Source organism: Aspergillus eucalypticola (genome assembly GCF_003184535.1).
Source record: "Aspergillus eucalypticola CBS 122712 chromosome Unknown BO83scaffold_7, whole genome shotgun sequence".
In the NCBI taxonomy this organism is placed as follows: Eukaryota; Fungi; Ascomycota; class Eurotiomycetes; order Eurotiales; family Aspergillaceae; genus Aspergillus; species Aspergillus eucalypticola.
Genome location: NW_020290281.1, coordinates 183,604 through 195,293, shown reverse-complemented (window position 1 = coordinate 195,293; position 11,690 = coordinate 183,604). Strand labels below are relative to the sequence as shown.

Genomic DNA, 11,690 nt, shown 5'->3' with positions numbered 1-11,690 from the left:
GTTGTCGCGCGCGCCGAATTTCTCAACTTTGGATAACAACTCATCGAATCCATTGATATGAGATGCTGATTCACAGCCCTTGTTAGTATACTATTAGTTTTGGATGGTGTATATATCCATGTTTCATTGTGTTGTGATAACGCGACAGGAGGAAGCTGAGCTTTGACTTCAGGTACGGAAACAGGTACCCGCCCTGCGCAGCAACTCGGGGTTCAAGGGGTCTGAGGGCCGGTCAGAACACTCGCGAGGCTTTACGATAGCCACAGGCCACTTAAATACGCAGTGCGACAATATGTTTACAATAAGGCTTAAAGCAACATCATTTGAGGAGAAAATTAAAGTCACTATGTTACAAAAAGCTTGCACAGCAGCTGTTGAGAATTGAGCTACATGCTAAGGTACTAAAATGCCCTCTACCATGAACTTCCACTAAGAATCAAGCTATGGGATGCGCAGCCTTCAGCATAATCCGGATTATAGAAGGTCCGGCTTTACACGTAGCAGACTTCCTGTCCACCCTGCTCGCCCTGTTCACCCTGTCCACTCTGCTCGCCCTGCTGGCCCTTCTGGCCGAATCCAGAAGCTCCGCTGGGGCCCTGGGGAGAGTTTCCAGCACCGCTGGGGGCAGCAAAGCTGGGAGCGGAGGTAGTGGATCCCTCCTGGGCACCCACAGCCGGGCTGGGGGCGACGGCAGCAGCGCTCGTAACAACGGCGGAAGTGGCAGCGGGGATGCTCTCGCTAGGGGCGACAGCGCTGGGCACAGAAGCAGCAACGGAAACGACGCTGCTAGAGACAGTGGCATGGCTGGCAAGGGAAGAAGCAGCGGCAGTAGAAGCGCTGTCGGCCATCAGAGCACTGTAGGGAGTGGCACCCGGGTAGAAAGAGGTGGGGATGGTCGGGATGGGGATAGAAACAGTAGAGCCGAAGTCAGTAGTCAGATCGGCCGCCATGGAGGTGGCAGAGTAGCCCGAGGGAGCGGAGTCGACCGTGGAAGTGGTTGCCGAGTAGGAGACGTGGTCGTCGCTGTCCTGAAGGCAGAATCCGCTGCCATAGGCACTCTCACAAGAGTACCACTGAGAATCACCCTCCTCGGTCCACATGGCGAAGTCCTCGATGGTAATGTCGTAGCAAGGGGCACCATCGGCACAGATCACCTTGATAGGACCACGCTCAGCACCGTAAGCTTCGGTTCCCTTCCAGTTCTTGACAGTGATGTTGCTCAACTGAACACCATCGCCGTCCACTGCGCTCATACTGGCCCAGTAGCTGTCGATATCCAGGGAGTAAGCGTTGCCGTGGCCTGTTTACAGACAGAAATAACTCTCAGTTAGCCTCATCGGGGGACACATGATGTTGCGTAAGATATTACTCACCAATGAAGTTCTCGAGGAGGACATTCTCGACGAAGCCGCTACCTCCGTTGCTCTTAATCAACATCATGTTGTTCGAGCTCCAGGTGTAAATGTTGCGGTAAGTGATGTCGCTAACATTGGTATCAGAGCCAAACGAACCCATACCACAGCCACCACTCCAGTTGCAGTAGATGCTTTCAATAAGGATGTTCTTCGACGGACTCTATAATTGACGGTTAGTTTAAGACTTCCTGACGGGACACAAATCGCCGGGATGACCATACCTTGACAGTGACACACTCGTCCTTGTTCGTCACCTCGACCTATTGAAATAGTTAACGACCTGCATGCATGCAGGCAACATTCATGTTCTTCAGTACTCACATCATGGACCCAGATATTGTTACTCCAAACATCAATACCATCCAGACCACCGTGGTTACCGCCGCGGATTGCCATGTTGTAAATTTCGCCATTGGTGCAGGTGTCGAGAGAAAAGTGGAACGAGGGGGAGTCAACCAGGATGAAATCGTGGACCGAGAAGTCTGTAACCTCATATAAACGCAGCAGACGAGGGCCGCTCCAGTTATCATCAGCATGGAGCTCGTAGCCCAGACCCTGCATGGCACCTTCGGAGGTGCTACTGAAAAGTTCGAAGTCGCTAGAGTGCTCGATATATATCATGTTGCCGCTGTCCGTGCCAGTACGGTAGATAATTCCATCAATCTGCAGAGCCCATGCCTCACCACCGCTCAATCTCGCCCAGGTGGAGAGAGCATAGTCACCAGAGGGGACATAGACGAGACCACCAGACTTGCAGTCAGCAAAGGCAGATGCCAATGGCGCACCCAAATCAGTAGACTTATCCGCCACAGCACCGTAGTCCAAAACGTTGCAAGTCTTGGTAGCTGCCTTGGTGGACGCGGAAGTCAGTGGTCCCACGGAACCGGAGAGCTGCGCAGCAGCAAAGATGGGCGCCAGGCCCAGGAAAGAGAGAAAAGAGCGCTTGTCGAGAAGCATGGTGCTTCGTCGAGCTTGATAAGAAAGAAAGGAATGTGAGGTTACAAAAAAAAGAGTGAAAGGAAGTGAGTCTAAACACCCCTAAAGAATGAACATTGAGTTATCCAACGAACTATGCCCACAGCAGGGATTCCCAGGCGCTCTCTTTATAGATAAAAGCTATTCAAGCGCCCTCTAACAGTAGTCTATTTTCCGCTGTCATCTTTCTATTTCTAGAACGTTTTGCCGGTGCCATACCGGCAACCTCTGACACGACAAGATTGAACTAGACGAAGCTATCGATACTATTGCTGGAACCCTTGAAGTAGTTTTCCTGAATGTGGAAGTAGTGGCACAATCCAAAACATCGAAAGAGCGGGATCGATGCGCTATCTCCCGGTTGAGACTTGCTCCATGCTTAGGGTGTTTGTCTTAGATAATTTGAAAGGAGCATTGGCCCCGCCCATAGACTCAAATAGATTGAAGGGCTTAAGGAGGCATCGATACTGGACAGTTGACTCCTGATCGGATTACTGGGCAAGACTTGAGAGAGTATCGTAAGCGGAAGATACGAGAGTCCTTTGATGGTCCCAACTGATAGCAGACGACTCAGCGTTTATTGTGCAATCAAAATGGAAGAATCCTTTACCACTTGCTAGACAGAAAAATTTCGAGCTTCCATAGAGATTGCTGGGAACTTCCCCTTCTCCTATCTCAACGGAGGGTGGAGCTTCAATCTGAAACGCCCGAGGTCAAGACTAGGCCGGTGGCCCATAGACTGATCAGGGGATTGGGCGGAGACTCTCAACCGGCGCATAAGCTCTTGATCAGGGTCTGCCGTGCATGCTAAATTGCAATATACTCTAGGTGACTCCCGTTCGGATTTCTAAGAGATGAATTAAGCCAGCCGAGTGATTGCCAGGCCCAATGGCCCAATGCTAGATGGTACAGGTGTAGCCTTGTGGTTATAGAGAGGAAATGAGGAGGATGCTGACCCTGCCGAGTGGTGGACTCGGCGCTAGTAAGCCCGTGCTTGCCGACCGGACTTAGTTGCCTCTTCGGAATGTCGCCGGCCAAACTCAGCGGTTACATCTGAATCCTCCTCTGTCCAGTCAGGACCAGTGGCTATTACGATCGGGATTTAAATCGCTAAGAGGCCAAGCATAAGAACACAACTTGTTTTCACCGATTCATGAAGCTCTATGATTAAATATATAGCCATGTCTGCCCGCCTCGCAACAACATTCGACATTTCAGGGCGAAAATGAGTAGTAATATACAATGAGGTTCTCGTTGCTATTCATTGCCGGCATTCAAACCAGGCCGACTCCTCAGAAAGAGAGTATATGCAAACCTGATGTGAAGGACATCACTGCAGACCACCGTGACCGCGCACCCTGAAAGATGAACAATTAGCACTGGCACCTTCATCGGGTAACTACACAACGGAGAGCACTCACAATTTACATTTACAGATTCTGACCGAGAGTCGCGACAACGCTGCCAACAGAAGTGCCAAGGGAGGGGAGGCCAAGGCCAGTGAGAAGAGAGGCGACGTCAGAAGACAGCTTAATGAGGAGGTAAGAGCCATCCTGGCCGACGACGGTCAGAAGCTGCTCAACGGGAGTAGAGATGTCCTTGAGAAGGTCGCCAACGCTGCCGGCAGTCTTGATGATCTGACCAACGGAGGTTCCAACGGTGGGGAGGTCAAGGCTGGAGAGGAGGGAGGCGACGGAGGGGCTGAGCTGGACGAGCAGGCGCTTGGAGTCGGAGCCGGTAACTTCGAGGACATCCTTGACCTTGGGAGCAAGGTCCTGAACGATCTCTCCATCGGCCGAGCGCTTGAGGTTCTCGCCAAGAGTGCCGACAATGGAGCCGACGGGGACACCAAGCTCCGGGAGTCCAAGACCGCTGAGAAGACCAGTTACCACGGGGTCGAGCTGGATCAGAAGAGCCCTGCCGTCCTTATCGACAACAGTGAGGAGGCCGTCGACGACATTGCCGACATCCTTGAGAAGGTCGCCAACGGACGCAGCGGTCTTGATAATGGAACCCACAGAGGATCCAAGGCCAGGCAGACCCAGGCCGGACAGGAGCTTAGCAACCTCGGGGCTGAGTTGGACGAGGAGCTTCTTGGCGTCGGCGCCAGTAACAGTCAGGACCTGGTTGACACCATTGCCAGCATCCTGAACAATGTGGCCGGTAGCCCCAGCACTAGCACTGGCACTGGGGGTGGAAATCACGTTGCTGGAGACGGAACCAATGTTCACAGTCTTGGTGACCTCAGAGACTCCAGGAACACCACCGGTAGGGGCGGCAAGGGCCGAGGTGGCCAGAGCAGCAAGAAGAGTGATAAAGGAGGCCTTCATTGTGCTTGAGGGTATTTGATAAAGGAGATTGGAAGGGAGAGAATAAATTTCGGTATGTCCTTGTGGGTTTTGGTAAGGAATGACTGTAGTGGGCTTTGGTAAAGAACGAATGATGTGCTGCTGATGAGAAGAAAGAGGAATACTCGAGACGAAGAGGCTTGCTCTTATATCCCATCGTCGCTCAAGTGATCATCATAGTTACCTATCCTTTTGAGACCCTTAGCAGTTGGGACGTATAGCAACTAGCTGGCGGGTCAACTCTATGTGCTAGGGTGTAATAGCACTTGTAAGGATAGCAAGGGCGTATGCGTGATGGATGCAGCGTTGCTGGGTTGTGGAGACAGCTACGAGCTTGGTCAACGTTCGATTGTCCCTTCAAGCCATGCAAACCGCATGGCGACGATCAGGCGTATACAGTAGTACCATGTACGATCATGTGGGTTCCACTGTTGTTTTGTGGGCCTGCAGCTAAGCAGTTTAGATTTTGCTATTGGAATTGCCATGCTGTAGCTGGACTTACTGTCGCTATTTCCCGATGCCCGTCGAATGAATATCACCGGCAAGGCAGTGAGCCACACGAGCCGTGAACGTTGTCCGTCCAATCGGCAGCCACCCTGATCCGCTGATTGGCGTTGAAGGAGCATAAAGCCACCGGGACATTTATCGCCACCGCCATAAGGATCTGCAGCCTCATCTTACTAGTAGTATTTACTTACTGTGACCTATGCATTGCTGTTAGCCTTCTATACCCAGTAATAGTATACATACTATTGGTACTCGCTCTCACTAACGATGTTGAAATGTGAGCACGTCATGTCTGAGATCATGCCGGGTCCCTGTCGATCCAAACCTCTCACGGAACAGTTATAAAGGGGAGAGATTCGATGGTAAAAAGTTATATTGCTTTTCTCTGCGTGCGTTTGTTTTTCCCATCGCGTACGACTATTTGCAGTCTATCTTGGTTAAGGTCACAACGGCCATGCATATTTGCATGCATGTATGCAGGCGAGTCGGTGGCCAGCCAAGTGCAAACATAAATTCGACGCCGGGGATATGCAATCTTACCGCTAGTGAGATGACCTGAATTCCACAATACTTCCATTTTTAGCCATTGGAATTTATTCGCTAAGGATTTCTCAAAGTGTCTTTGAGTGCCCCGCATGCAACACATGGTGGGAATAGTAGGTCTTACCTGGTAGTGTACAATTGCGCAAGAACTATGGCCTTTACCTCTCAGAAGCTGCAGTAGGCTGTAGCGACTCATCCGAGCACGGCCACTATGATAGAAGTTTTTCAAATTGGCAATTGCATCTTGGGGGCGCAGATGGTACTGCAACTGTACATGCATCCGTACCACCGATCGTCAAGTTGATTAACTTTACTAGTGGCTCGATTCTATAGGAATTTGAGTTTGCCCTCCCGCTGTAGTGGTTTCCGGAAACGCATTTCATTTGTGAATCTTGCCGATAAACGCGAGATGGAGACATGCCGTGTGGGCTTCATACGTATTCTGTGGTGATGTATGGCTGCATGGAGTCAGGGACACAGTGGCTGGTGATGACGCGAACACATAGTGCACTACTTAGAATAGAATTAGTTTCCGAACGCAGGGAGTGAACTTCATTTGTCGAGTCCCGCACATGCAACAAGCAGGTCGAAGCTGAGGATCTTGGTAGCCAGCCTCAATTTGTCAATGTAGTCAGGGGAGGTCAACCGAGCGAGCTGTTATGGAATGTTTCTTCCGGGAGATGATTCCATATAGTCCCTGGATAGGCTGGTTAGCCAGCCCACCACGTGGAACCCGTTCCTGAGATGGCAGCAGACTTCCTAAACAAGAGGGGTTTGCCACTCAGGTACACAACGGGAAAATCCAACTGTGTACCGTGATCAACAAGGTCTAAGGAGAAGTGACGGCCCATCTGGTGGAGGTTGGGCGATCGTTGCTTGGTTTCGCATGTCGCAACTTGCAAGACCATAGGGAAGATACACAGATATTACGCTAGACGATACACCGGATACTTCCCCGTTGGTGGCAAGTTAGCGTAAGGAGAACGTCCCTGTGGGGCCCACTATTGTATGCATACTGTATTGCCGGGGAATAAGTCCTAGCTTCCCCCTTTCGGTAGGTAGTAGATAGACCCGACTGTATGCCTTCAGTTCAACTGTTGATGCAAATAGTCCTGGCCTTGATCCCTGGTACTCGCAGAACCTTATGGTACCTCACTCACCCACCTCAATTGTGCCCAATCCACTTTCACGAGCACAGATGGCTCGTACCTCTTCCGTCTCGTCCCGCGACCTTTGAGAACACTGTCATCGAAATAACGATCAACGCGATCGTCAACATGGGTTTACTGTTCTTGCCTACTGACTGAGGGCCAGATAAGCCTGTTTCGACGTCTAGTGACTTACGGAGTACATTTCCAGCGGTTTCAGGTTTTACGGGGATGCACAGACACTACATCACCTCCCCCTTTGATTATGGAGCCTCGAACATCCTCATCTCAGTAAATGTCCCCTGAGCTGCTATGGCTAGGAGAATGCCTAGGGTGGAGCTTTCCCGGGTACTGACGGATATGTTCATCGGTATCGTTAGGTCGAATACATACACTCTGAAGCGGGAACCTGCGCATGCGCGACTTTTCTCTAGGAAGCCGGGCTTGGTGGTAGCTCCCCCGTGAACCAGTCACTTGCGGTCGCTCCCAACTCAAAGTCTAGTGTCCCTCCTTGGGCAAAAATGTCGTCCCATGTTAACCAGTTCTTCTTCCAGTCTTTTCCGTTCAAGCGAAGACTTTGCACATAGATATTACCGCCTCCGTTTCCATCACCGCCACTCGAAGTGACATTCAGTTTCTTACCACCCCCCAGGTCAATGACAAGCGAGTCAAACCATGGAGAGTGGATCAGAAATGTCGACTGCCCTGTCACAGGGTATAGTCCGATCATATTCCACAATATCCAAGTCTGCATAGCTCCAGCATCACTGTTGCCGGGGAGGCCGGATACGCCAGTACCATAATAGGATTTGGCAATATCACGCGATCGGAAGACAGACAAATCTTGCCGGTCGATATAGTGGTAAAGATAAGGGACGTTGAACATACTGGATCAAGAACCCTGTCAGCTATGTCCCTCGCAAGAGCAATACCCGCAGAAAGACCCAGTCAGGCAGGGAACGGACTTACGGTTCGTTTGTGGGATCAAAGATAATACCGCTGGAACCGCTGGCTCCTTCAGTAAACATGGTGTTAAGCCGGTCGAGAACGGTTTGATTCCCGCCCATTTTATCAATCATCGTTTTCATGTCATGGACACTCGCCCAAGAATAGGCCCACGAACTGGCTTCGTAGTAAGGGTCTCCCCAATAGCCGCTGTCATTCAGTGGATCAGTCTCGATAAAGCCAGACTCATTCCGAGGAACGACGAATCCAGAGAATCCCAGCGATGTCTGGTTGGCATTCCAATGGTTTCTCCAGTTTCTGGAACGGTTCAAGTACTTCTCCGCATCGTCAGTCTTCCCAAGCCCCGATGCCACCTGATACAATCCAAAGTCATTGCATGAATATTCCACTGCCCGCGTGACAGCACGGGTAAATCTGGGCGTGATGTAGCCCAAACTAAGCCAGTCTGGTAATGCGCCTCTGCCTTCTTTTGTCGAGGAATCGGGAGCTTGGGGATCGACTGGATCGTTGGGAGGCGTCACTTCTGCGTCTTTCACCATGGCCTTGTATCCATCTTCCCAGTTTACCGCACCGCGCACGCCCTTGACATAGGCATCGGCCAGAATATTGTCCGCATTCGAGCCGCCCTGTGTACGACCATTGTAGTTAGAGGACCGCGAATCCGGCATATAACCCTCGAATCGCCAGATATCAATAAGCGACCGGATCTGCTCCTCATATGCGGCGGGTTGCAACACCTGCATGAGAGCGGTAGAGCAGCGGAAAAGATCCTGCGAACCAAATGAGCGATACAGTGTTATTTTATTTGTGTCTCCGAAGTACTTACCCAGTAAGTAAAAATGTCCTCATAGTAAGGTTCCTGGGATGTCCATTGGGGGTTCTCTCCGGTTTGGTTGGTGGGAAGCAGGTGCATGAAATAGAGAGACGTATATAATAGGGTGAGCGTCGTGTCATTCGTGTTGGTTGTGGCGACTTTCGACAAGACTGTCGTTTCCCACTCGGACTGAGCGTCGTCCACGACCGACTGGAATTTCTTGTCTTCTGGTATCTCATCTTCAACATTCTTACAGGCCTTCTCCGTGGAGATCCACGAGATGCCCACACGAGATGTAACTACAGAGTCTTTGAAGGTGAAGAGCCCCCCAACTCGCGTTGAACCTGAAGAAGACGATGCGAAACCGCTACTTTGCTCGACGCTTCCGCCCGCATCGGTTCCAACATAGGTCTTGTTGCTGATGGGCGAGGCATCGAAATGGCCACCTGGGTAAAGTCAGCTAATTCTGCTGTGAAACGGTTTGGAATCTGGCAAAAGCTTACAAAAGTAGATAGACCAATCGGGAGAACGGTTCCAGCCGTTGTCGTACACACCATGGCCCTCATAATGCCCGTCGGGGAAGATGGTGATATTACCACCTTTGTATCCCTGGCTGAGTCCCATTCCCCGATACGACGGTAGGACATGCGAAACGTCAACCAAGACATTACCATCCGAGCCGCTCGGAAAAGTATATTGATAGATTCCTGCATGAGCGGTTGCGCTCAGCTCCACGACTGTTCCTTCGGCGGTCTTCGCCTTATAGTAGCCCACTGATGCCTCATCTGCACCTGACCGGCCAATAGTGATGTTGGACAGCGGTTTGCTGATATTTCCAATCAACGGCAACTGGGAGACAGTGCCGTACTTAGGCGCACCTCCTGTGCCCTGCTCATGCATCATACTGAACCCCGAGAAATTGCCATTGGGCAAATATCCGGAATATGAGTCTGTTCCGGAGACATATAAATCGGGTCCCAGCTTCACTACCCCAAACGGACGAGCAACCCCGGGGAAATCATTGCCGCCATTTTGGGATCCCAAGCTTGTTCATGGTTAGGCTCGCGACTTTAGACTCCAGCAGGTGTGCTGATGCATGACTGGGTCTCGATGTATCACTTACAATAAATTCACGTGAGAAGTCAGATTTGCAGCGCGGGCAGCTGGTTCAAGTAGACTCAATATCAGCATGGTGTACCAGCTCGCCATAGCTAATCTGACACAGCGAAACGCAGCTGAGAAACATATCGTCGAACCAGCCATTTCAGAAGAATTTACAAAATATATATCCCAAAGCCAGTGGGTACGGTAAGTGGCGGTTCACGATGGGAACTCTCCGGTTGCTCCTAGTGCTATAAAACCCAAGTCCCGGGTATCAAAAACGAGTGTGTGAGATCCCAGGTCCAGCGAGGGTCCAAAGTGGTTTGTCGACAACAGTGACTGGACGTTTGAAGGGATGGATCATCTCTAGTGGTGAATCTTCAGCCCACTGGGCGCATAGGGATCCAGCACATGCCGTGATCACCGGTGGTGAGTAGGGACCGCTAGCCGCCAACGGCCAGGAAGCAAGGGTGGGATAGCCCCAATTATGCACATCCATGGTCTGAAGCTTGATTGGTATCTATTTACCAAGCCCTGTCACACGGGGATCAGCACTCTCATGTCCACATTATCAAGCCCGCCTACGGTTACAGTGGCTACTTGTTACACAGCTAGACACATTCCAATCGTCTAGTGGTATGTCTCCTTCTAAGAAGTGGGCTCCGGGCATGGGGCAGGAAGAAAAATAACCACATTCAGTAAGTGCAGCGCAGAACAGAGACATTATGTTGCATAAATGAATCTGTTGTATCAGGTCGGAGTAAGATATAGGAGCGCAAGATTCAGCCGATGGACCTGTCCGGATGATGGAGACATCACGGTGAGTGACAGCCAGTCATGAGCCCCGAAGGAGCACATGCCCCAAAGGTCATTCTTCACTAGGGCATCACCCAGCCCCGTCGTGCTGATCAAGCGGACCCCGACCATTTCTTCATTATCATCCAGATAAGTTAGCACTTCTGGACAGAGTATGAGAGACTCTGAATCATGGTTGCAAGGCAGACCTGCAAAATTGTGCCTGGGCGTTTGATTTGTTGTTTGCTCCCTAGACCCAATTATCGGGCAGATCATTTCAGCCAATGGATTCCCCACATGCCGCAGCGCTCAGGGGTCCATCTTTTGGCTGATATTATTGGCTGCTGCTGAGAGCGGGTCATCTGGTGCCTTGATCTTATGTAATCTTGGCTTTCGCGCAGGATGGTCAGGTGATCATCTTGCTCCTTTCTACAGGGAAACTGTGCGAAGCTGCAGATTGAAGTGCGGTGAGACGAATGTCTATTTATAAAGCCTGCTTCGCTTGAGAATACTTGATTCGTTATCTAATATTATTCTAGACAACAATACTGGATAGCCTTATTGAAGGATCCGAAGAGCATTGAGTCATTGAACATCATGACAGACAGCATGCGAACTTGGCGTCTCTACCGCAGGGATCAGTCAATGTTTTTGGGAAGACTAGTATAATGAAGCTCCAGTACTAACCCCTTTGAAGTACAGATCTGGAGCAACGAGACATGTATTTCGAATCATATCCATAACATGCCCTTATCCAACTACCCTTAGATAGGGGCCCTTGCTTGGTATTAACCTGGACCTAACATCAATGAAATCAGGATACATAATATCAATGCCAAAATAATGCCTGCTCTACGTAGGCTTGCATATTTTGGTCAGGGCACTGCTATCTATAACCATGTCTTGTGTAATATAGTGATGCTGTGTTGCATGGCAGGGATGATGCACTACCCCAACCTTTAGTCCACTCTTCATGGCTTTCAGTGTGGGAAGTTAGATGAAGATTGAAGTGGCACACATGAACTGCAGGAGAGGAGTTGGACAGATTTTGACTCATTTTGCGAATATTACTCAGGCT

At 50.5% G+C, this 11,690-nt stretch overlaps 3 protein-coding genes across 3 annotated transcripts; all 3 read right to left on the bottom strand.

The window, feature by feature from the left end:
• Positions 1 to 7: 7 nt before the first annotated feature.
• Positions 8 to 2,372, bottom strand: rhgB (putative extracellular rhamnogalacturonase; the record flags this gene model as incomplete). Its single annotated transcript, XM_025528359.1, has 4 exons — positions 8 to 1,300; positions 1,374 to 1,575; positions 1,637 to 1,675; positions 1,737 to 2,372. 4 exons carry the CDS (start codon positions 2,370 to 2,372, stop codon positions 492 to 494), a joined length of 1,686 nt encoding a protein of 561 aa, XP_025390005.1. The 3' UTR covers positions 8 to 491.
• Positions 2,373 to 3,462: 1,090 nt separating this feature from the next.
• On the bottom strand, positions 3,463 to 5,140 carry BO83DRAFT_376646 (uncharacterized protein). The gene has a single exon (XM_025530776.1). The coding sequence runs from the start codon at positions 4,718 to 4,720 to the stop codon at positions 3,821 to 3,823; it is 900 nt and encodes a 299-aa protein (XP_025390004.1). The 5' UTR covers positions 4,721 to 5,140; the 3' UTR covers positions 3,463 to 3,820.
• Positions 5,141 to 6,905: 1,765 nt separating this feature from the next.
• Positions 6,906 to 9,984, bottom strand: BO83DRAFT_415564 (alpha-1,2-mannosidase family protein). Its single transcript, XM_025534641.1, has 5 exons — positions 9,840 to 9,984; positions 9,220 to 9,761; positions 8,729 to 9,162; positions 7,906 to 8,672; positions 6,906 to 7,823 (listed from the first exon to the last, which is right to left on the bottom strand). The coding sequence occupies exons 1-5, from the start codon at positions 9,977 to 9,979 to the stop codon at positions 7,367 to 7,369; spliced, it is 2,340 nt and encodes a 779-aa protein (XP_025390003.1). The 5' UTR covers positions 9,980 to 9,984; the 3' UTR covers positions 6,906 to 7,366.
• Positions 9,985 to 11,690: the final 1,706 nt, after the last annotated feature.